At 43.9% G+C, this 22856-nt stretch overlaps 1 protein-coding gene across 2 annotated transcripts in view; it reads left to right on the forward strand.

The window, feature by feature from the left end:
- Positions 1-22856, forward strand: part of NAALADL2 (N-acetylated alpha-linked acidic dipeptidase like 2) — a 989869-nt gene that overhangs the window by 781652 nt on the left and 185361 nt on the right. For both annotated transcript variants that reach the window (XM_019503319.1, XM_019503318.1), the window contains exon 12: positions 20803-20898. In XM_019503319.1, coding sequence (XP_019358864.1) covers positions 20803-20898 — 96 coding nt within the window. The remainder of the gene's footprint in view (positions 1-20802; positions 20899-22856) is intronic.

Here is a 22856-nt window from a genome sequence, read left to right on the forward strand (position 1 = left end):
TCCCTGCACAAGAAAACGGAGGTGAAGAATTGGTTAAAGAGGTCCGCTTTCTCCTCTGACGCAACCACCAGATTGCCCAGCGTATCCTGCAGGGGTCCCACATTACCCGGCGCCTTCTTCATCCTCCCAATATATTTGAAAAAGGACTTTTTGTTATCCTTAATCTTGGACGCTAATCTGATTCCTATGTGCTAGGCGGAGCAGTGGCTCTCTGTAGGGTCAGGGTATAAGTAGTTGGGCAAGGTCCTCTCCTTTGACCCTACCCCGTTTAACCCGGTATAGCAGCCCATTTCTTATCTCCACCCAGGGCACCAGCTTATTGCGTTCGTGGGGTGTTACCTGTTGGTTGGCTCCCAACGGGTCAGTCTCTTGGAAGGGCCGCAGTTCCTCGTCACTCTCTTGGGCCTCACGGAACCGGCTGCTGTTAGCCAATGCCTCTATTTCTAGGTCATCTGCCGCCTCTAGGCCGGTTCCGACTAGCCCCTCCCTCAGGCTCTCGGGGCTATGGAGCGACATTAGTACTTCGAATATCTCAGGCCAATCCCGACCCAAAATCACGGGGTACAAGATTCCTTCATCAAGTCCCACTGGGATTCTTCTATGGATTCCATTCACTTGGACCTCTAATAAACGTCTTTCAAAATACGACTTTTGTTTATGGAGGCATACCATTTGCACCCCGGCACATCGCGGCGCTCGCTTCCAATCAATCAAGGATGGGTGCACTAGCGACTGCGCGCATCCTGTATCCACGACTGCCGGGACTGGCCGGCCTTTGACCCACACCAGTACTTCAGGTAAGGGCTGAACCGTGACGGGCAAGCTGTTGCACACCCCACAGTCCATCAACTCGACCTCAGGGGTTCCCACCGATCTTGCCTGGCATTTGGAGAATTCTAGTTCCTTTCCGGGCCTTGTCCGCATACCCCGAGAACAGTTCCGTGCGATATGCCCCTTCTGTCCACAGAGGAAGCATACTGGTCCTGGCGGACTGCCCTTCCTGTTTCCTTTATTCGCCTTATCCTTTTTCATGCTTATATCTTGCCCCCGCATACCTTGTTCCCATCGCATTTCCCCTTGGGTCATGTCAAAATGCTCAGCCAACTGTAAAGCCTCCAGGGACGATGTCGGGCAATGGCATCTCACCCACCTCTGGGTGTCCTCATCGAGATCTGCTATAAATTGCTCCAGCAGTATCTGGTCGCAAATTCCCTCTTTAGAGGTAGCCTTGGGTCTGAGCCATTTATTCATTAGATCCATCAGGCTCTGCCACAACACTCTCGGGGCCTTCGCCTCTCTTGATTTCTTCCCTCTGAATGCCTGGTGGTGCCTTTCTGGTGTTATGTCCAGTCTCTGTAATATTTCTGCCTTTACCTTATCATAGTCTTGGGCGTCAATGCGGGTCATAGCCCTGTATGCCGCCTGGGCCTGGCTGATTAACAGGACCCCCAGCTGTCCCGCCCATTTCATCTTCTCGATTCCCGCGGCTATGACCGCCCTTTCAAATGTTTCCAAAAAGGCCTCTGGGTCATCCTCTTTGGACATCTTAGGCATTCTAAAGTCCCACAGGGCCCTTTGTGCCCATACCTGTTGTTAGAGCAAATGCTCCTGTATGCTCGTCTGCCTCAAGGCCTGTTGCTGCTGTTGTTGCAGCACTTGGGCCATCAAGTTCATAGCCTGCTGTAGGGATTCTGTCTCCATTCGTCCAGTCTGGTGCTCCATCTAGCCCCCTTAGCCCTTCCAGGGAAGCCACTGCCAGATTTCCCGGCCAATGCACCACTGTCGGGGTATAACTGTACACTCTTCCGGCATCGGGGCTGCTTACTGGTAGCCGAGGGTCTGCTCACCTTTGGTTGGGCGTGTCACACGTGCCCACCTCACCTGCCACAACTTTGATGTTAATGGAGTTGGTTCCAGTGTCTGGTGCGTGCCATCCAATTATGAGACTCTCCGGCGTTCTGCGGGTCCTGCGTCTCTGAGGGCTCCGCCACCCCTACACCCTCACCCGTTCCACCGGGGGGTGACCGCCTATCTGGTCTGGCCACGTATCCGTAGGTCACACAAATAATCCACAAAAGCAATATGACAATCAACACAAGCAGTCAAAGGGGCTCCCTTGGACGGAGCGGCTGGTTCAGCCTTCTGCAGTCGTTCTCCAAGACCCACTCGTCCTCTGTGGGGTCAAACCCCCTTTTTGGCTCTTGAAGATTCCCTCCTGGGGCTTGGGTAATTCCCCTTTTACAGTTAAAGCTCACTGTTGCTACTGCGCCCACATCACAGGAGCTACAGTATCCACAGTCAATTAGTGCCCTTCTGTCAGGGTCTTTACGGTACCTTGCTCCCGCCGGGTTTCACCCGCTCCCGGCCGGTAAACAAAACAGTCCTATGTCCCACAAGGGCCTGCAGACTAGGCTCACAAGCCCTGCTGGGGCTTAGCCCTTCTCCAGAGGTTTCTACCGGCACTCAGCGCTGCTCGCATCCTCTGCAACGTCCGCCAGCCTGCTCCATCACCTCCACGTCCTCCTTCCGGCTCCGCATTGCTCCCGCTGGTCAGCCCCGGCCTCTCTTTTATACCGGCAATGGAAGTACCGGCCCCTCCCTTTCCCCCACACCTGGGAAAGGGGAATTTCTGCCTGTCTCCCTGGGGTCACGGGCATGGGGCCACAGGCCCTCCACTCAGGCTGGGAGCCAAGGAGCCTGCTGGCCCTTTTTTCTCCCTCACAGTAGCAACAAGACAAACTATGACGGAGAAAAGCAATTTGCATTGGCAAGTTATCGGCAGTCCCCTCTGACGCCTGATGCACAACATGTTTCTCTTTCCACAAAGTTCAGAGAAGTCAGGCGTCCCTGATCAGCACTGTCCAAGGGGTACCGGGGAAGGACCCTGGAATGCAGTTCTTGGGCTCCTCGAGGCCCATGGGGCCCATTGATCCAGGCAACAGCTAACTAATCCTTTTTGCAGAGCTGAATCTTCCTTCTGAATGGTTTCCAGATATTCCAGCTAATTTATAGCTTCTGAAGGACACTGATAACATACGACCACTCAGATTCCTTTTACTTCAACTGTCCTTAGAGTGAGCAATAGCAGTACAAGCCTTGCATTCCTTTGATAAGGTAATTTTAACTACACCACAGGGCTTTACTACTTCTAGGCTTTGCTAAATTTACTAGGTCTTACTTTATACAAAGCCTCACTACATCTTAAACTTTAATTAGGCTTTTGCCAACAACATATAGCTTAATATCTGAACAAATATAGAAAAACACTTAGTCTTATCTTCATAGAGCCTTCATAAAGCACCTTTATCACACAGACATACTTTTCAGCTGCCACACATCTCCTCCTCTATTACTTAAAACTGATGAGCTCCTAACTTATAGAAGAGGTTTTCCTTACTAGTCCTCTTCACAGATGCCCAGTTTTGGAGAGTTCATTCCAGTGATATCCAGGGAACAAGGCCAAAGACATTCTGTGGCATCACCTTTGCCACCTGCTTAAAGTGGATGCATTACTGAGCATTGGCTTAAGCTCTGGCACAGAGATTCTTTGTTTCTTCATCCTGTATGAAACACGGTATACCTCCATAGCCTCTTGTCAACCATCTTATCCAAAGATGTCAGCATCTTCTGTGCTGTGGATCTTTAGTATAGGTCCAAGCCATGAAACTTGGTGGTTCAGGCATAATTGGAATTTTTGTTGCGATACCAGCCCCCGTCAGCACTAGGCACAAAAATATCTGACCCACTAGGTGCAGACAGAAGTGTGGCTCCTTACTGTAACTGAGAGCACTTTGTAGGGAGCTTTGACTTACAATGATCCCAGACCTAACAGAAGTTCACCTTTGGTTCCAGAGGGGAGAGGAATCTACTTGCTGCAATTCTGCAGCTGATTTCCCCATGTATGGCCCCTCCTCTATGCCAGCCCACACTCTTTTCAGAATGGGAAGGGAGAAAGGGAGCAGAGGCAGCTCATTCTAGGGGTTTCCCAGCTGGCACTGGAGGGTGGGGTGGGTGAATTGGAGCCCCCACCTCTTGGGGACCCCAATACATCCACCTCACCCTCCAGCAGGGGCTGAAAAACCCTCAGGCTAAACTTCCTCTGCTCTCTTTCCCCTCCCATTATGAAAACAGCAACAGACTGGCAGGCAGGCAGACAGATGTTATAGAAGATGTTCTGTTTTGAAACATCTTCATCTGACCCCTCATGCAATGGGGGTTCAGATTTTTGCCCAAGTGGCCATGTTTAAAGCAGTCTGCAGCTGTGCACTTGTTTGGTTGTGGCTTTAGACCATTTTCTGTACCCAGATCAGGTGAAAATTATCACTTCTGTCTGTACCTACTGACATTTTCTTCAGTGGGTCCCTTGGCACCATCAATAGAACTTTCATTGTCAACCCTCTCCATTGACTCAGATGGTTACGGTTGTTTAATTTACAAATTTTTCAGCACCCTCTTAACAAATCTGTCCTATAGAAATGTGAATGGTTTAGAATGCAGTACTAGAAAACTGGGCATAACTCTCTTTTTATGTAGGAAGGAAATTGTACCTTTATAAAACTGACATGGGTTAAACTGTTGTTTTATGGCCATAGGACTCCCTCAAGGTAGAAATACTGGATTGATGTACTACCCTCACAGGTCTCCAGGTTTTTAACTTAGCTGCCTCAGAGGTCCTTTCCAACTGTCCTGATGTGACCTTTCTGATTGTAAACCCTTCTCAAGGGGCAACCCTAACATAAGGACAAGTTCCCATATACTGGCTTTGACATTTTGGATCCCCTCTGCATAGCCCTGGTTCTTGCTTTTCCAGGATGTGGACATTTCCTGAAACCAACCTCTAAGATATATATGTTGCTTAACGCCTCTTCTTCCCCAGTCATTCTCCTTGAAGTATGGTAACCTACCCCCACTTAAGGTGTACCTGGCTGCCATTTCAGCCCTCTGGTGGAAGGTGGATCTCCCTTCTCCCAACAAGCAGTTTCTTAAGGCCAAAATCAATCCAGTTGTATCAGATTTCTTGAATGGAGATTATCTGGTCCCCTGACTGGAATACATTAATTCATTTGATTTCTGCTTCACCCCAGTTGTGGCAATTTTAATTTCCATACTTTCAGCCCTCTTGCCTTTGCTCTGAATTTTTTGGAGCCTGAGATAAACATATTGGTTTGGGGCTATTGCTCCTAGTCTCTTCTTCTCACTGTGTAGTGGCTATACTTCCTCTTTCCTTGTTTGCTTTTTATTTCTATTGCTGAAGAACCTTTTGTTGTTCGTTAGACCTTTGCAAGGTCAATCTCAGCTTGAGTCATTCCCACACTTCTTGACTTAAAAAAGATAAATTTATTTGCTGGTCAGTCCTTTCTCCATTCCTTATAAGCTATCTCCTGATAAACTTATAATAATAAACTTAAAGTGATTATTTATTCATTTAGGTCTGGAGACTCTTCAACAAGCTTTTTGGAGCCTGAGATCTAAACCTGATTGTATTAACACCTTTCATTTAAAGGAATTGCAGGCCTCTTCTGTATTTGAGTCCTTGAGCTCCAAAGTTCAGTTGACTTTGATGATTAGTCCCTTTATCTTATTAAAGTATATCTTGGTGTATCTTTTGAAATCAAGAAGCTTTATCTGGGATTACATTTGTTTATCCTTCCATTTTAATTAAAACTGAATCAACTTGCAATCACTCAGTCTGAGCTTATTTTCTGTGATCAGCTCTTCTATAATATCTTGGTTACTTATCAAAACCAAGACTAAAATATCATTATTTTCTGTTGGTTCAGTAGTGATTTGCTGAAGAAACATAGCAGTTAGCTACCACAGAGATACGCAGATACTACCATTATTATTAGAACTTGTTCTCTCTAATTCATATCTGAAAAAGTGAAGTCTGTAATGAAGCAATTTCTTATGGCAGTGCTAACAGCCTTTTTAAGCTGCTGGCCAGAACATCCTGGCTACAATGCATCAGTGGCTGGACGCAGTTGCCCAAGTTGACCAGCCCCGACACAGCTTCTTAGCTGCACAGGTTAAAGCAAAGCCCGGGGGTCTGTGAGCCAGTGGCTCTACAGGACACAATTTGCCAACCCCTACCCAATGGTATTTTACTCTTTTGTTACTGAGATCACTCTCTATATCCAAATGTGACCTTTGGGTCTACACCAATAGAATGATTTTTGGGTTTTTTTTTTACTATTTCCCAAAGTGATTTAGACCCCAGTCTAATTCTTCCCTACAATTAATTTATTACCTTCCATGAGCACTAAACATAAAAACTGAAAAACAGATGCATGAAGCCAGGAAATTAAAGTATTGTGCTTTATAATATTTCTGGCTATAAACTGCATTGTCTTCAAAATTCACAGCCTATAGCAGTCCATTTTAAGGAGGATCTTACTGGCACTGCAGAACTTCTGCCTGAACATGTAAAGTATTTGTGTTCCTTGAGCTATGGTTAGAATAGCACAGACATTTTTAACACCTCACACAATGAGCACCATAACTGTGGTTAAATATGTAACCCCTGGCATGCAGTGCTAACCGCAGCTGTGTCTGTTTGTTCAGGCCTGGGGTGCCTATACCCTGTTCTATACCCTGCTCAGCTCACCTAGGTCTGACCTGAGAGGAGAGGCTCCCTTTACAATGTAAAAACCTTGCAGACTCATAGATAACTATTTACAGAATTTAATTATATACAGGAGATAATTGTTATATGTAAATGAACCCTAAATAATATAAAAAATGTGAAACTCTCTATTTACAATGCACATGGATGAGTCTATACAAGGGTAACTGTTGATAACTATTTATACTTAAAGGATGCTCAAATCAATGAATGCAAGGCTAGTAACTTAGGCACTGTGTTAAATACTCATTGTATTCAATCTGTAATTAATTATTTGCAACTAGTAGCCAGGTACCCTGACTTACGCCCGACAAATGGAGGTAGGGGCAGTCCCTCACGCCTCTCACCACACACATGCAGGGCTCCAGATACCTCGGGCTATCCCACGCAGGTCCAGGAGTCTCGCAGTCAGCAGAGGCTGTTTCCAGTCAGGCCCATGCAAAACACAAATTCTTCTCTGTGCACCTCCATGCACCCTTCTCTGCCTGGACACGGCCTCTCCAAGCCCAAAGAGTTGTTCCTGCAGTTAAACACATAGAGGGAGAGAAAATTTCTGCCAGCTGAGCAGGCAGCACCCCTGGGTTCACTTTCCCTTTAGGCACTCAGGCACACCCAGGCTTCCCCTCAATTTGTGCTTTACTGGGTCTCAATCCACACAGGCATCCTGGGGACATTCCCTAGCTGGTGTCTCTTTCGACCAGGCTGTCCCAGTCCCACCACAGTTCTTTCCCCGACTACTTACACAGGGGGGTTATCACACTCTTACCAACGCCCCCCCCCAGTCTCCAAGTGCAGCAGGGAATCGCCTTCCCTCTCTCTCTGGTCTTCCCGGGGCTACCTCCCACCCTAAGGAATCTGTTCAGCTCACTCACAAGCTTCTAGTGCTTGGCCTAAAGGTTCGCTGTCTCCTGCTTGACCCTTCAGGTGCTCCACTGGCCACTGGCTTGATTACAAAGGGTCCAGCAGGCAACTGTGGGGTGGGACCTTGCTGCAGGCTCTTCCCAGCCCTTTTCACACCTTGCACACCTCTCTCTCTCTCTCCTAGGGGCAGGGAGACACTCTGGTTTTAAGGGGAGCCACCCAGCCAATCCCTGGGCTGGAATTTTCCCGGGCTCCCTAACTGTGGTTTGAATCGTGCACCCCCTTGCTGGGGATAATACTAAACTACAAGTATGGTGTCTCTGTTGAGACAATCTCCCTCAAGCATTCAGGCAGAGCCCGATGTAGAACTGTTGGAAGGTAAGTGCCCCTTAAACTGCCTGTTACAAATGTAACGTGGCCCATGACATGGCTAAATATATGTCTAGGATGATCATATATATAGTACTCACATTTAAAAATGGCCTCAAATTTAACATTATATAGTTGTTTCTTTCTGAAGTACTACCTATATCAAGCATAGGGAACAGGCCAAATACAGAGGTGTAATACTAGTTTTCTAGAGCAAGAACAACTGTAAATTCATTGACACATTGCAGGCCATACCTATTCTGACAAGCTCTGAGTAGGAATACACTTAACAACATTATTTTTCTCATAGGAAAAATATTTTTTTCATTTCCAACATGAATTGAGACTGAACTGGTATGCAGGCTTCTGACCTCCTGTGACACTGCTAATGTTTCAGTCTGGTTCCATATTTCAGACTTGGGCCCTTCGTGACCGGTAAACCCTGTCTGTGCGACACCTACTCTGGAACAAAATCATCTGACTAGCTCAAAATCCCATTTCCTGTGTTGTGTTGTCTGAATTTATAGTTTTGTCAGTGATTGTTTCAGTTTGTTTCTGACTGCAAGGAAGAACACATTAAATTAAGGGATACAAGTGAAAAATACTTATATTTTTTTCCTGCCTAATGAGTGTTGGCTCAAAGTTTTCCAGCTACATTTGAGTTTAATAATAAACCAAATTGTTCAGCAGTGATTGCTGTTCTGTGCATTGTATTCTTTCTCTGCTCTGAGTGGGCAGGCATTATTCATTTCTTCCATCATTTGCAGCTTGCTTTTGGTGATTTCACAAGGTCAGTAAATACCTTTAATACAAAGTTAAGAAGAAATAGATTTGTTTTTGTTGTTTATGAAAAGTTCTTTAGTGCCTAACAGAATGGGGGAAAAAATAGGGAAATTACCAAAGAAAAGCTGCTTGGCTGAATGCTCACTCCTTTTCTAGCTGTGCAAAACTGTGTGCAGTGAGATATTTGGCTCCTTCTCACTGCATTCTACCACAGCCAACTGCAAAGCCATGCTTGTTTAAATTATAGACAAATACCTTTGTGCTTTGAACTGCATCGTGTTTATAACCACATGAAAAGCAACATTTATACCACCTTATGCTTCACTTCTAGTGAAGTGGTCTAGCATGCTTATATAAATGTCAAAGAGCATTTACTGTACTGGGAGAACTCTTCTGTGGTCTGCTCTAATGAAGACGTATGGTCTGACCTTCTGTAACTCCACTATGTAAGTGGAGCACACATATGTAACTTCTGCTGCTAGCAGTGTTGCAACCACAGAGACCTTTCCTAGGGCTGAATTCTGCAGGCTATACATTCGTTTGGGGCATCACTTCATTGATGTCAGGGAGTTACACTATAAATTAAACTGGCCCCAAATATCTGAAAGCAGAATTAGGCCCACGGTGCAATCAGTTGCTTATATTCTACTTTTGTATAGGTATATTTGAAAAGTTGTCCTGGATTATAGCACTCCTCAGAAAAAAAAAAAATCAAAGCCTGCCTGAAGGCTCATAAAAAAATGAAATGTATTTGGGGCTCCTTTCTCTTTGGGGGCTGACAGATGTGCAACTCCCCACTCTAACTCGTGGTGCTTCACAGACCATGCCATGGGTTAGAGGAACCTGCTACCCCCTCCCCAACAGACATTCGCTGTTGGATTAGGGTAGGCAAGATGGAGCTCCACTTAAGAGCTGATCCAGGGTAGGAGCCTGCCACTCTCCGCTGGCTCCTCCCATCCCTTAGCTCCAGGGACATCTGCAGGAAGGGGGGGGCGGAGAAGGGAGAGGGTGGGAGCTGTGGGCTTGGGAAGCGGGGCATGAAGTGGTGGGGGGGGCTCCAATCCACCTGCTCCCCCTCCAGCTCAAGCTAGGCAAAACCCAGCCCGCAGCTCCCACCCCCTCCCTTCTGGCAGACAGGACTGGGGTGGGGCTGAGCTTCATCAGCCCAACTCTGATTGCACACAGGGACTGAGAGAAGTTAGCTAAGGTGCTCCAAAGTGGAGCACCTTCATCTGATCCCTCATTAGATGAGGTTTAATTTGTCATACATACTTTTATAGTCCTCTGCAGCTGTTAACGTGTGTCACAGCATGGCTGTAGAGTGCTTTCAGCGGGCTGATTGTGCAACAAATATCACTTCTGTCAGCGCCCTTTGTCTTTCTTTGAAGCATCTGCAGGTGACTCTTCTGTTTTCCCTTTCTCCGCTCTCCTCCCCCAAAAAAGAAAGAGCAAGGGAGAAAGTTGGCTGGATAGCTGATGTGAGATGAAACACCTGTTTGACAAAAGAGTACAATTGTATGTCTTCTGCCAACACACCATGTGCCAATTGCTTGACTTGGGGTGAGTTGGCAGAAGAAATTAGTGAGAGAGCCTGCAGTGCAGACTCCAGAGATATTTTTGTTCTGCTCACTGCTCTTCCTTTATCTTTTCTTCTTATGTGTCTTTCTTCTTCATGCTATGACAGGCTTTGGCACTGATCCTGAATACAGATGAAGACAATACTTGATGCAGTCATAGGCATTTGCTTTTGGGTAATAAGTTTTGGGCATGGATACAGCTTTGTGCTTTGTACTATGCAGGTGGATTCAGCTACATAAGTATACTTTTCTGTTGGTTTTGAAGATCATTATTGCTATATGTTTTTGCTTATGTTATTTTTAATGCCTGGAAATTGGAGGGGTATGTGCTTGCATGTTTTTGTTCCCCTGACCTGGTATAATTTTAATTTACACATTGGCATATTACAAAAAAGGGCAATTCTTGTCAGCAACACTTAGCAGGAGTAATTTAATATGAATCCAGCATATCATGACAATAGATTACAGTCTTTCCTTCTAACAGGGAGACTGCCTCCACAGGCATATGACACTCCTTCATGCTAGCACAGGTACACAGATTTAATCCCAGTTGGGTTGGGGCAGGGAGGGAGGAAAGGCAGAAGCAGGGTCCCTGGGGCTTGATCTTGGCCAGGCAGAGGTGATGCAGAGCCTGATCTGGCCCACGGACTGGCCTCATACCATTCATCTGGCCCACCAGGCTGAAACCATGAGCACCACTGCTTTAGATTAGCCATTTGAAACAGCAGATATAGCACAGATCAGTAGGAACAGAAAGTCACTGGAGTCTATTAACTATGTAGTTGATTATGTGGAAGGAGGTGGTGCTCCAGTTTTTGGTTGCCATGTGTCCACAGAAAACCCAAAATAAAGCAAAACTCTTCATGATTTTTCTGTTTGTTAGCAATATCTTAGTGGACTTCAGAGACTCAAACCATGCTCCTCTCAACTGAGGATCATTGCTAGGATGGAGAAGACTGTCCTGCTCGTGACCCAGAAGAAGCTTGAATGTGAAAACCTTCGTATTTCATTTCTTCAGCCTTGGATCATCTAGATCCTGAATGCTTCTTATTTTTTTCTAAACACTTTGATCACTTGCCTTTTCCATCTGTTATCATCTAAATGCTTGCAGTTTGGTGGCGGCACAGTGAGCTGCCTTGCAGGTCTTCTTAGATTCCTGATCTCTCTCAAACAAGGATGGGAAGCTCTGTGAAGACCTTGTATTTATTCTTTTGGAGGGGACCAAGAGTGCTTTGCATGGCCACTGATCCCCTGTGACACTAATGTGCAATAGTGGTATTTTTTTTCAAATGAGTGCCATCACGCCAGGAAATCAAATGATGCAAAAAAGGCAATTGGGCGTAGAATGGCTGAGTAGTGTAGTAATGAACTGTCAAGCACCTGTTTGGAGTTCTGTAACAATGTGTTTTAATGTTTCCCAAGGAGCAATAGGAAAAATAAAAATCTCAGAAATTTAGCTATGTTAAATGCTATTGTCCAGGCTGATCAGTTTCTAATAGATTAAAACAAAAATTGCTGTAGATGCTACACAGCTGTTTCTTCTTCCCCTTTAGAAGGGAAACCTACCACATGGTAAACCCTTGCATTTTTTAACGGTAACAGTGACAGCACTCTAAAATATGGCATGGTATTTGCTGCATAATAAATTAAATACCAAAGGTGTTGTGGGATTTAATTAATGTTTTAAAATTCATTGGATGAAGGCTGATTTGTACATGACGGGTATACTATAACTAAGTACATAAGAGACTACAAAATTAGTACCTGTAGAACTATAGGGAACCATTCTGTACAGTGTATTACTTTGGAAAGAATGGGACTAGTGAAGAAAATGAGCCTAGTAAACAAGGAGTAGATTTCAATGCATGTGTCCATCATAAGTAAATTAAAAGAAGCACATTTTTTTTTTTGCATTCCCAGTCCCCATTTAATTGATTCATAAATCAATTAATTACCATCAAGAGACCTGAGGGCAGCAGGAAATTGGGTCCAAATTAAAAAGAAAAGGAGGCAATTTGTTTGAAGATTGAAAGTTGAATGTTCAATCGAAGTTTAATCAGAAATGACCCATTGTTTGAAAAGTGGAACATCAATGTATTTCTAATTTCAAAAAATGCTTCATTAAATGGGTACTGGGTCTTCCAGAATAACTACTTCTTCAAAATGGGAGATGAGGGAAAGGGGTGCTGTCTGACACTGCATTGTCTGTTGGTTTCTTTTTTTGAAGAAGACAGATTCATAAAGGAATAAGGGCATTACAGGGGGTGCAGCGTGAAGGCTCTTTGCAGCACCATTGTATAGGTTTTGAAGATTGTATTATGGAAAGTCATTGTCAGGCTCAGAAAAGTGTCTAACTCACTGGGCTACTCAGTTAAATACCAGCAGACAGATTTACAAAAAGCAGGTAGGCCACTGAGGGAAAATTGTCAAAGGCACAAGTGTAAGTTAGAAACCCAAATTTCATTGACAGTCAGGTGCCTAACTGCCTTTCGTGGCTTTATGACACGAATGTGTATTTCTAACCAGACACTGAAGGAAAAGACCAAGAGGATGGGACCTCTGAAATGTAACTCTGCCCATTGTAGGATATTTACCATCTTTTCTAGTCACCTCCTTGGTGGATGAAACGTGCTTCCTCTTGCTGCTGCCAATGTCTTGCCCACTTTGTCAGGATGCAGGACAAATTATCATGAAATATGCTTTGTCTGTGGTGGGCAAGGGAGGAGTTGGCATGGTGTCACTAAGAGTGGGAGGTTAAAGTTGTGATCATCTGCTTGGCATGGCCTTAGTGGTGGACTTGGCAATTAGGAAAGGTAGGTTCGTTGGGTGAGCCTGGTTTTGATCAGGATGAGAGGAAGATCTGAAAGAGTGACTGAAACTCCTGATGTGGGTGGCATTAAAGATTAATATACCCCTCTTTTAGCACTCTGTGGATCAATGTCTTTTTTTTTCTTAGTGTGTGTTTCCAAGGGGAGCAAAACATCTTTGCTTAGCAAATTGCTGTAAAAGCCTTGCTATTGTGAGCCTGCTGAAAGAATAAATGGGAAAGCTGATTCATCCTCTCACTGCTGGGATGTATTGCCCTTGCTGTTAAATGCTGAAAGGTGTTCCTGAAACATTGTGGGGATCAAATCACTGCCTATACTCTTTAGAATAAAGAGTGGGCTTCATTTTACTGGGGAAGTTCATGTGGCTTTGGTGATGATCACAACACTTGAAAGACAATAAAATGCTTCTTTATTTTTAGTTAAGAACATTACCAGAATAAGCTTTTTCTTTCTATTAGGTGCCTTACAGTGAAGACTGTTTCAAAAGCCAGCCTTGGCCAACAAATACATGTGTTATTTTTAATCCTAAGTATAGGGGTTCCAGTGAGATATTTTAGATAACATGCTTCTTGGGAACTGTTAGCAAATGCTAATTTTCGAATGGTAACCACTGGGTTTCTTTCATATTTAACCTTAGGAAGAGATTGCCATTCAGTCTCTACAGAAAAGTTATGAAAAGCTTTTTTACGTGCTTAGGTGCTCCAACCCAGTAAAGATCAAATCCTCTTTTCCTTGAGACCTAACGCAGATCAAATTCTGTGACAAGACCCTCACAATTTCCCAGAAATAATGTCTTTTTTCTGCAGGCAGGTGGACAAGCAGAACCTTAACCTTTTCACCAGAAATTTTGAAAGAGGAAGAGGATGGTTTAGGTGCCCAGTCACTATTAAAGTAGGGTTAGAAGTAATTGCTACATCTTTGTTCTTCCTGCTTTAGAGAAATAGCAGTTTAGAAGGTTACTGCTTCATACTATAGCAGGGGTGGCCAACCTGCAGCTGCAGAGCCACATGTGGCTCTTCAGAAGTTAATATGTGTTTCCTTGAATCCTTGCACAAGCACACGGTGACCAGCTTCCATGGCCACCCCTGTACTATAGGGGTGGATCCATGAGATATAGAGAGAAGACTTAAAGAGGATGAGTGAGAGTTGATGACTAAAATCCCAAAGTCAAACGTTAAGGTCTTCTTCAGAAACATAAAACCAAAGATGAGTTCCAATAATCTTTTCACCTCTCTGATAGAAAACAGTTTTGGATCTGGGTAATAATTAGTATACTTTGTTGTTATCTTTGCCCAAGCATCACTTACTTTAATATTAGAAATATCGCAAAAATTAGCTGCCTTGCTTCCATTGCTGTGTAGCATATGTCAGCAAATGGTTTGAAGCCCTTTATATCAATCATACCATCATATGGTGTTCTGCATCAGCTGTAATATGACAGAAAGTTATGTTTCTGTAATTCCATTTGAAGAAAGAAGAGCTTTGATCGATGGCGGCCGATCAAAGATCTTATGGCATCAAACAGGGAAGCAGACAGATTCTCTTTCATTTTGGGGTAATAATTGTGGTTGCCATATGCCAAGTGCCTATTTTCTTAGCCATTTTTGGAACCTCCAAATACTTACAAATGCATATTGTACAGCACGTTTTCTCTAAATTGCTAGTATTAGGTAACCAGAGAGAGGGCTTAATAAATCACATGCATCGGGATGTGAATTGTATAAAATGTGATAATAGGAAACTGGGCTGGGCTTTCTCTTTATTTATGAAGTAAATTGTACCTTTATAAAACTGTAGGAGGTTAAAATGATGTCTCTGTAGCTGTAAAACTTTTGGTCAAGGTTTAAAAAAAAATAAGGGCACAAACTTAGCTATATTTTAGGTATCTCGTCCAATTTCTAAAACCAAAGAGTTCAAAGAAGCTCCTCTTAACTTCAGTGGAAGCAGTGGGACTTTAGAAGATGAAGTATAAATAACTTGGTGCTTTAGATGTTGAACTTTAGGATTCTACTTCTGAAAATCTCATTCTACTTCCTGATAGATTCTTGCTGGTCTTTGTAAACCCAAAGAAAGTCTTGTCTTGGAGTGCTGTTTTTGTATTTGTAGTGGTGCAGCATAAGATGTAGTACAAGTAGCTGCACTCAGCATTATGAACATTAATATTTGCAGGAATACAGTCGTGAATGATGTTATGTTATAGAAAGAAGCAAACATAATTTATGAAGTTAGCTGATCACTTTAAAGAGGTGGTATGTCTTGGGCATGTTGATTACGCATGTTGGATCAATGAATGTTGTATCTTTAGGGGAAAGATTATACAACAGATTCAAATACAGGGAAAAGGTTGCATGTGTTTGTGGATATATAGTAGTGTTAAAGTGATGTCATATCCCTGATGGTCCAAAAATATGTGAGAGACAAGAATTGTTGTGGGTGATCTCTTTTGTTGGACCAACAGCATCGTTGGGATAGATTTAGACAAGCTTTTGGGTATCACAATATTCCCTGAGACCTGAAGAAGGGTATGGTGATGACCCAAATGCTTGTCTAAGTCTGTCCCAGTCATGGAGTTGGCCCAATAAAAGATATAATCCACAAAACTTAGTTTTTCTGTCTGAATTATCCAATTTCTGATTCCCAAGGCAGATTTCTAGGTTTAGATGGACCAATCTGATCTCATTCAACAAAGTTAGTACTGTAATCCTTCACTTTCAATAAAATAAATGGAATGAGCATAAACAATATAACTGTTCCTAAGTTGTTTTTTTAAATTAATTTTAGCTATAGAGATAATGATAGACTTCATTAACATTTCTGCAGTAAATTGACAAGCGTCAGCCCCAATAAATGACACAGTCTAGCTGTATTAGCCCATTCCTGTGTAAATATTTAAATAAAGATGAATAGGTGTTATGAATCAGTCCTGAAGCATGTATTTTATCTTTATAAAAAATGACTGTGTGTGTATTTGTCCCTGAGATGTACTGAAAAAAATGTGGTAAAATAAATGTGGTATTCTTCTGAAGGGAAGGATCACATCAATGAACATATAAACTCATTTATTATTCTGATACTTCTATGACAAATTATACAACACCGAAATCTTTATGTTCAGTTGTGTGTCTCTATGAGTCTCTGCTAATTCCATCATTTTTTTTAAAGGGATGTTTGGGGAGTTTTGGAAGCTAACAGAAACTGTTCTTCCAGAATGAAAGGGAAGTGTTTACTGATACAGTATTGATACACACCTGTAAATAAAGTCTTTCTAGTATATCTTGAAGCCCCAATGTTTTATTGAATTATAAAAGGTGGGAAAATTTTACCTGCCAAGCTGATTGTTGTTTCCCCTTATTTCAATATGTATTTTACATATACCACTATAACCACCAATGGATGTATATATTCACATGTATTTTACAGCTCATTTTTTTTGAACTTGGAAGAGCAATGATTTATTTGACTTAAAAATCTATCAAAACTTTTGCCAAATGCCATTTTTCATAACACCTGAAATCTAGCGTGTGAAAGAGCTAAGCTCAGCTACATAGATAGGGGATACACAAGCCAGACTTTAGTCTCTCAATTCACTCTCTCTCCCAGCTCACTTCCTGATGTTTGAAACAATAAAAGCTTCAGAAAACATTCCTGGTTCACTCACTCCTAGTTATCAGGAGTGAGTGAAAATGTTGCAGAATGCTGGTATTACACATTCATCCCGTTTAAATCTGGAGTGGTGTATTACCTTTCTCCTCCCTCCCTCCTTCCCCCACTTCATAGCATATCATCTGTAAATGGAAATAACTTTTTGGCTAATGGAAAATAACATGATTACCAGATTCCCTGAGGTAGGACTTCACTATATGTGTGTACAAATTTGAGTGCTTTCTGGCAGATATGGGCAAAGACTATTGAGCATCAATAAATGTCAGGGTGGCAAAACCTCAAAAAATGTTTGCTGCTGAGACTGGTCATGCACTAGGCCTGCATCCAATTGAAAGAGTATGCTTCTAGGAACATTTCTGGAACATCTGTCAATGTGGCCTGTTTTAATTTGGGAAAAGAAGCTAGAACAGATGAAACTGTTCATGCTGGACCTTACTTGCAACTTAATCTGAAAAGAATTTAGGCATTCTCCAACTTTAATTTTACAGAGATGCAAACAAATTGCCCCTTTAGGTGCTTTTGATCCTGAAGGGGACGAGAAAGGCCCTACTTGATTGTTATTATGTTCCTTATGTTGTTATAGTTGCACATACAGGGAGCATCCAGTTGAGTGCACAAATGTGGTTTGTGGTACCTCAAAGCAGTTTGAGGTGCTGCAAACTGCACACATGCACCTGTTTGCCATGCTGCTGATTTGCAGCATGGAAGGGGGGGTTTTGACACTGGGAGATCCTGGTGTCCACCGAAAAAGGTGGTGTGCAGAGAAACGGAGCTTGGCCATTCAGAGCCATGCCAGATCAGTGCCATTGCTGCTCCAGGAGGCCCCCAGAACCCCAGGTAAGGCTGCTGGAGCCAGCCTGCTGTATCCTAGTGAGAGCAGTTTGCCCCACACCAACCCCAGGTGCAGGGTCATGCGCAGCTGGAAAAAGTAGCGGCACAGATTTGTGCCACTGGTATTTTTGTCACATCAACCACATAGCCCTGCATGTGGGGACATGCCCACAGAGTGCAATCAGAATTGAAGAACTGTTTTCTGTGTTCTACAGAGCCCTAGGAAGACTCGCATAGTCCTTACCCTGAGATGTGAAGCAAGCACATATAGATTCATTTTACTTGTCTTCTTTCTCTGCCTCTGCAAACCTCTGACCACTGTGTCCTTCACAGAGAAAGATGGTTTCCATCTGCTCTCATACTTAATTAGAAACTGGATCTGCACATTAATACTTTCCCATAAATTCTGTGAGGGTTGTCAGATGAAGGATTATAGGATAACTGTCATTCTGTAGAGAACTCATAAGAAAACCTTCAAATTATGCAGAATTCAATGAAACGAGACAAATAATAACTCTAACAGTTCCCTTCCTTTTCCTTCCTGCCACACTCTGTGCTCATTGTAAGCATAAAATAACCGTGTGTGTTTCTTTTTCTAAGAACTGCATGGACTTATACACATGCTTGTTTTTAGAAAGCTTTTCTGTATGTTACTGTTTAGATGAGGAATATTCCTAATCTTCATTATGAGCCTTTTTTAGGATTAGCCTTAGTTCCATGGGCTAGGGACAGACATTCAAAAAGCCGGCATCTGAATTGATTCACTCTTTGCAGGTTAGTCTAACCTGCCTAGATTGTACCAATTTGCAAGTGAAATGCAGGTATGTGCCTGCAGTGGCTCAGGCCAGGAGCTGGGGGTGCTAGAGCATGCCCTCGGCTGCAGAGAAGCTGTATTGGTGGGGGCATGGCTAACCCCGGCAGTAGCCTCAAGTGAACTTGCCACGGAGGGCATTTAATTCTCCCTCCCCATCCCACCAGCATTTAATTCCACCTGCCAAGTTGGGGTCCGCTTGGTACTCCCCCCTGACTGTAGCAGCAACAGGGGCAGGGGCATGGCCAGGTACCAGGCAGCATGGCCCTGAGGCAGATGGGGTAGGGAAGGGGTTTATTCCCCCTTCTGCTCCCTCTGCCCCCAGGGGACTGCAGGTAGGGTCTGCCAGCCCCAACCACCATCACCACTGACCGCTTCTTTGCATAGGGTGAGGAATAGAATAGCCCCCCTCCTTGCCCCCTTACCTAAGGGGCCATGCCAGCCAGTGTCTGGCTGTGGCCCAGTCCCTGCTGCTGGAGTGGTGAGGGGGCAGGGACCCTGATGGGGGCAGCACCCCCTATCATGGTTTCCTGAGAGTGGAAGCCTCTTCCTGGCGGGGGACTGCACTGTGGACAGGAATGGAACGGGGTGGTCAAAGCTGCTGCAGACTGCACAAGGAGAGCGGCAGTGGCATGCAAGGAGGAGCTTGGGGGGTTATGGCCACCCTTGCGAGCCCTAGTGCTGCTGCTTGCCCGTGCAGTCTGTGGCAGCTCCAACCACCCCTTCCCACCCCACTCTGCTGCTGCCCACAGCACAGCCCCCTTCTGGGAAGAGGCTTGCTTCCCTGGAAACCATGACAGGGGATGCTGCCCCCATCAGGGTCCCTACCCCCTTGCTCCAGTGGCAGGAGCAGGGGCATGGCCAAATGCCAACCAGCATGGCCCCCTTAGGTGAGGTGTCAGGGAGGGGGGTTATTTCCCCCCTCCTTCTGGTGTCTGGTGGAGGGGGCCTGGAAGGAGCTTATTCTGCCACTCACCCCGCTCAGAGAGCAATTGGTGGTGGCAGTGGTTGGGGCTGGCAGACTCTGGTTGCATTCCCCTGGGGTCCAAGGGGTTGCAGGGAAGAATAAAGCCTCTACCTGCCCCCTCTGCCTCAGGGGCCGTTATGGCTGGCCATGTCACCGCTGCTGGAGCAGCGAGTGGGGAGTGCCAGGTGGACTCTGGCTCAGGTCTGTGCTTGTGGGACAGGGAGGGGGGAATTAAACCCTCTTCCTGGCCAGTTCACTTGAGGCTACTGCCAGGGCTTGCCATACCCCCACCACTGGAGTAGCGAGCGTAGAAATTCCTGGCAGGTCCATGCTGGTGGGACAGGGGAGGAAGGGGAATAAACCTTTTCCCTGCCCCCCTTTGCCTTAGGGGGGCAGCATCTGGCCACACCACCACCCCTGCCCACCCATGCTAGGAAGCAGAGGGGCAGGGTCAGCCCTGCTTTGCTGGAGCAGATAGCACTGCTCATGTTTGCAGAACATGGTGGGATGCTGGAAGACTCTGGCTTAACTTGTACCAGGAAGGGGTCTGGGACAGAGGTTCCATAAGCAGGTTTGAGCTCAATCAATTAAGTCTGATACTACATTCAACCAGGTTTATCTTAAACGGGTTTCAGCCGTTTTGAAACTGGTTTATGTGCACTGGTTTATGTGCACTGATCGGTTACAGGTTTAAACCAGTTTCTGATCATTTAAATCAGTTTATGTGTAACTCCTGTCCCTAGCCACTATGTTCTAAGGCTAACCTGGTTCTGACTAGGCTTTGTGTAATGTTTACACTACACTGGACCTATCCTAAATCAGACTGTACATTTTGTATGGGGTTTCATGGTCATAAAGCATAATCTCTTATAGACAGAATATCTATGTTAATTTAAGTTGTTCCTTGTGACAACCAAAGGACAACATATATCTCCTTACAGATGTTTTTCACAAAAAGAAGTTCACATGCTAAACATTACCTGTCAGGTTGACATTGTTGTTAAAATAATGTTCATCATAAAAATATAAGATTTCAGGGTATTTATTTCAGTGATTTAAAACAAATTATGTAGATGGGAATACTGTGTACACACAGAGCACAGTTGCACGGGAGACATGCATATATCCATAATTGCCACATATAAATAGATCTGAAAGATAAACACAATTCATCAAATCAAATGTCAAGTTATAGCTAGTTTAAAATGAAAGCAGTGAAGATATCTCTTCTTCTATGCAAAGACTCAACTGTGTTTGTAAGTAGAATTGCTAAGACAACTGTTGTTCTGGAAATGGACTTACACACCTGACTTTGGCGTCTTTTTCAGACGCTTGGAGGGAGTTAATTAGATTTGTAAAACAAAGTCTAATAATAAGCAAAAACTTGAAAACAATCTGGAATCTTTTGAATCTTTAAGGAAAATCCAATAAGCATTTGAAGAGGGAAATCAATATGGAGTCCTAATTGGTTTCCCTTTGCCTTTTCACAGGGTCCAGGCTTTCTCTCTGAAGCTCTTTTTCCAGCACATACACCAGTAACTGAAGAGATGGATCCTTCCTTCAGCCTTCATGAGATCATTGCTAAGGTAATTGGAATTGAGGTATCTCACTTGAAATTACGCATTTTTTTCCCCCATGAGGAGAAATATGCTCATGAATCAGAGAAGTCATTTTCAAAGATGAAATATGTCTTTCCTACTGATCTGTTTGTTTCCCACTTAAAAGCTAACAGGCTTTTTGTTCAAATTAGCACTGGTACTTGCTTTACCGGGTATATTGGTTGTCCTGCACAACTGAAATATAGTATCTTGCAAATGTTACATTTTTTGTAATTCCTGTGTGGTGGTCAGTAGCATTTTGTACAGAGCTGACACTTTGTGGGGATCGCTGCCCTTATGCAGAGAATTAGATCTCACTCGTTGGCACGATATAGCACTTTCATCACCGTCAGTTTTGGAGTCTGAGAGTTTACTAGAGGGAAATACTTACCATTTATGGCTAGGACAATGATTTTCTGTCAGTGGAGGCTCCTCAAGAAATCTACTAAATTAGAATATCCCCAAGGCAACTTAGCCTGTCTGCTTCCTGGACCACACAGCTTCCCCTTGCAGAAAGACTTCCCAGCAATAACTTGTGTGACTTTTCATTTCTGGAGGGCCCATAGACAGAGCTGTCAGTGGATGGAAATATTTCTCCATATAGTGTCATTGTCTTTCCTTCTGGCAAGTTCCAGTGATTACCTACAGTATCCGCATATTTTCTTGTTCCCCTCTCATCCCTCCAGTATGGCCTGAGGCTCAGTCCTGTGTCCCGATAGTGTAGCCCAGCTAGCTTCCTATGGCCCTATAACATGTCCTCTGTTCTACCTTCCTCCTTACATCCATCCAATAAACTGTAGCTCTAACGAGATGCCAGACTCAAGCAAATTGAACATAATGGATTCGGACACATTTTACACTGATAACTTAAGAAAGAACAGGATTTCATGTAAGCTACAAATATTCAGGCCTTGTGAACAGATTTATCTGAGCATTTGGAGCTATTCCATTTAGAAAAGCAGCTGCTGTGGGGACAGTTTTTTTTAACAGCAACAACAACAAAATTATGAGGATTGTCAGTGCACAGAGTTAGTATGTAGTCAGAGCAGCTGCATTGGCAAGATAGACAGTAACTCCTGTGGATTTACAAAAAAAAAAATAAAAAATCTCAGACAGACTTTTGAGTCCTGGCAGAGTCTGGAAGCACTGGAGATTAAGGGTCAGGAATAATAAGAAAGTCCTCTCTGATCCTGTTTGGAAGGAAAAATGGTTATAGCATGGGTTCTTGATGCCAAAGCAACTTAAAAGGTGATGCTTAAATTCTACCGTTGAACCCTGGGGCTGAAGGAAGACATGGATAATTAATTAATCATACTTAGATGGTAGACCTTGACCACAATGAATAATCTGACTTGGAGATTTCCTCAGTGCATGTTGATTAGTGGAGAAGACCATGATTTAGTAAGGAAATAAGACCGTTGTCTCTAAGTATGACAGTTACCTCCAAATATATTGAAGTTTGCACGTGATTTTATTGTAGTTTTGTAGCTTCCCATTGACACTGGAGGCCTCTTGCATAAAAGTCATGCACAATGCAAAATGATAAGGTTTATTTTCATTATACATTTCAGGTTGTACCTAAAAGCAGTTTTATAGAGATAAGGAATGTGAATGTCCTCCTTTGAGTATTTGTCCACACACAGATTTCAACATGGAGGCAGGCTCAGTTTATAGAAGGCTCAGGGGCTGAATCCACCCAAATGTAAAAATGTGTGTTGACACCACATCTCAGTGATGTGGTGCTCCCTATTACTCCTGTTAAGATATCTCTTACTGATGAATTTCTAGGCTTGTCAGTGCCAAATTGGAGGCTGTAGGGTGGAGACAGGCAGGAGCACTGGAGACAAAGCCTTGGTGTCTTTCCATTATTAAAAAACAAAAATTTGCATGCCATATTCTTTCAGGGTGTACAAGTTCCCTTTTAACTAAGCATGTGGGTAAGGAGG

The sequence above is a fragment of the Gavialis gangeticus genome, unplaced genomic scaffold, assembly GCF_001723915.1.
Source record: "Gavialis gangeticus isolate Ggan-Ray unplaced genomic scaffold, GavGan_comp1, whole genome shotgun sequence".
Classification (NCBI taxonomy): Eukaryota; Metazoa; Chordata; order Crocodylia; family Gavialidae; genus Gavialis; species Gavialis gangeticus.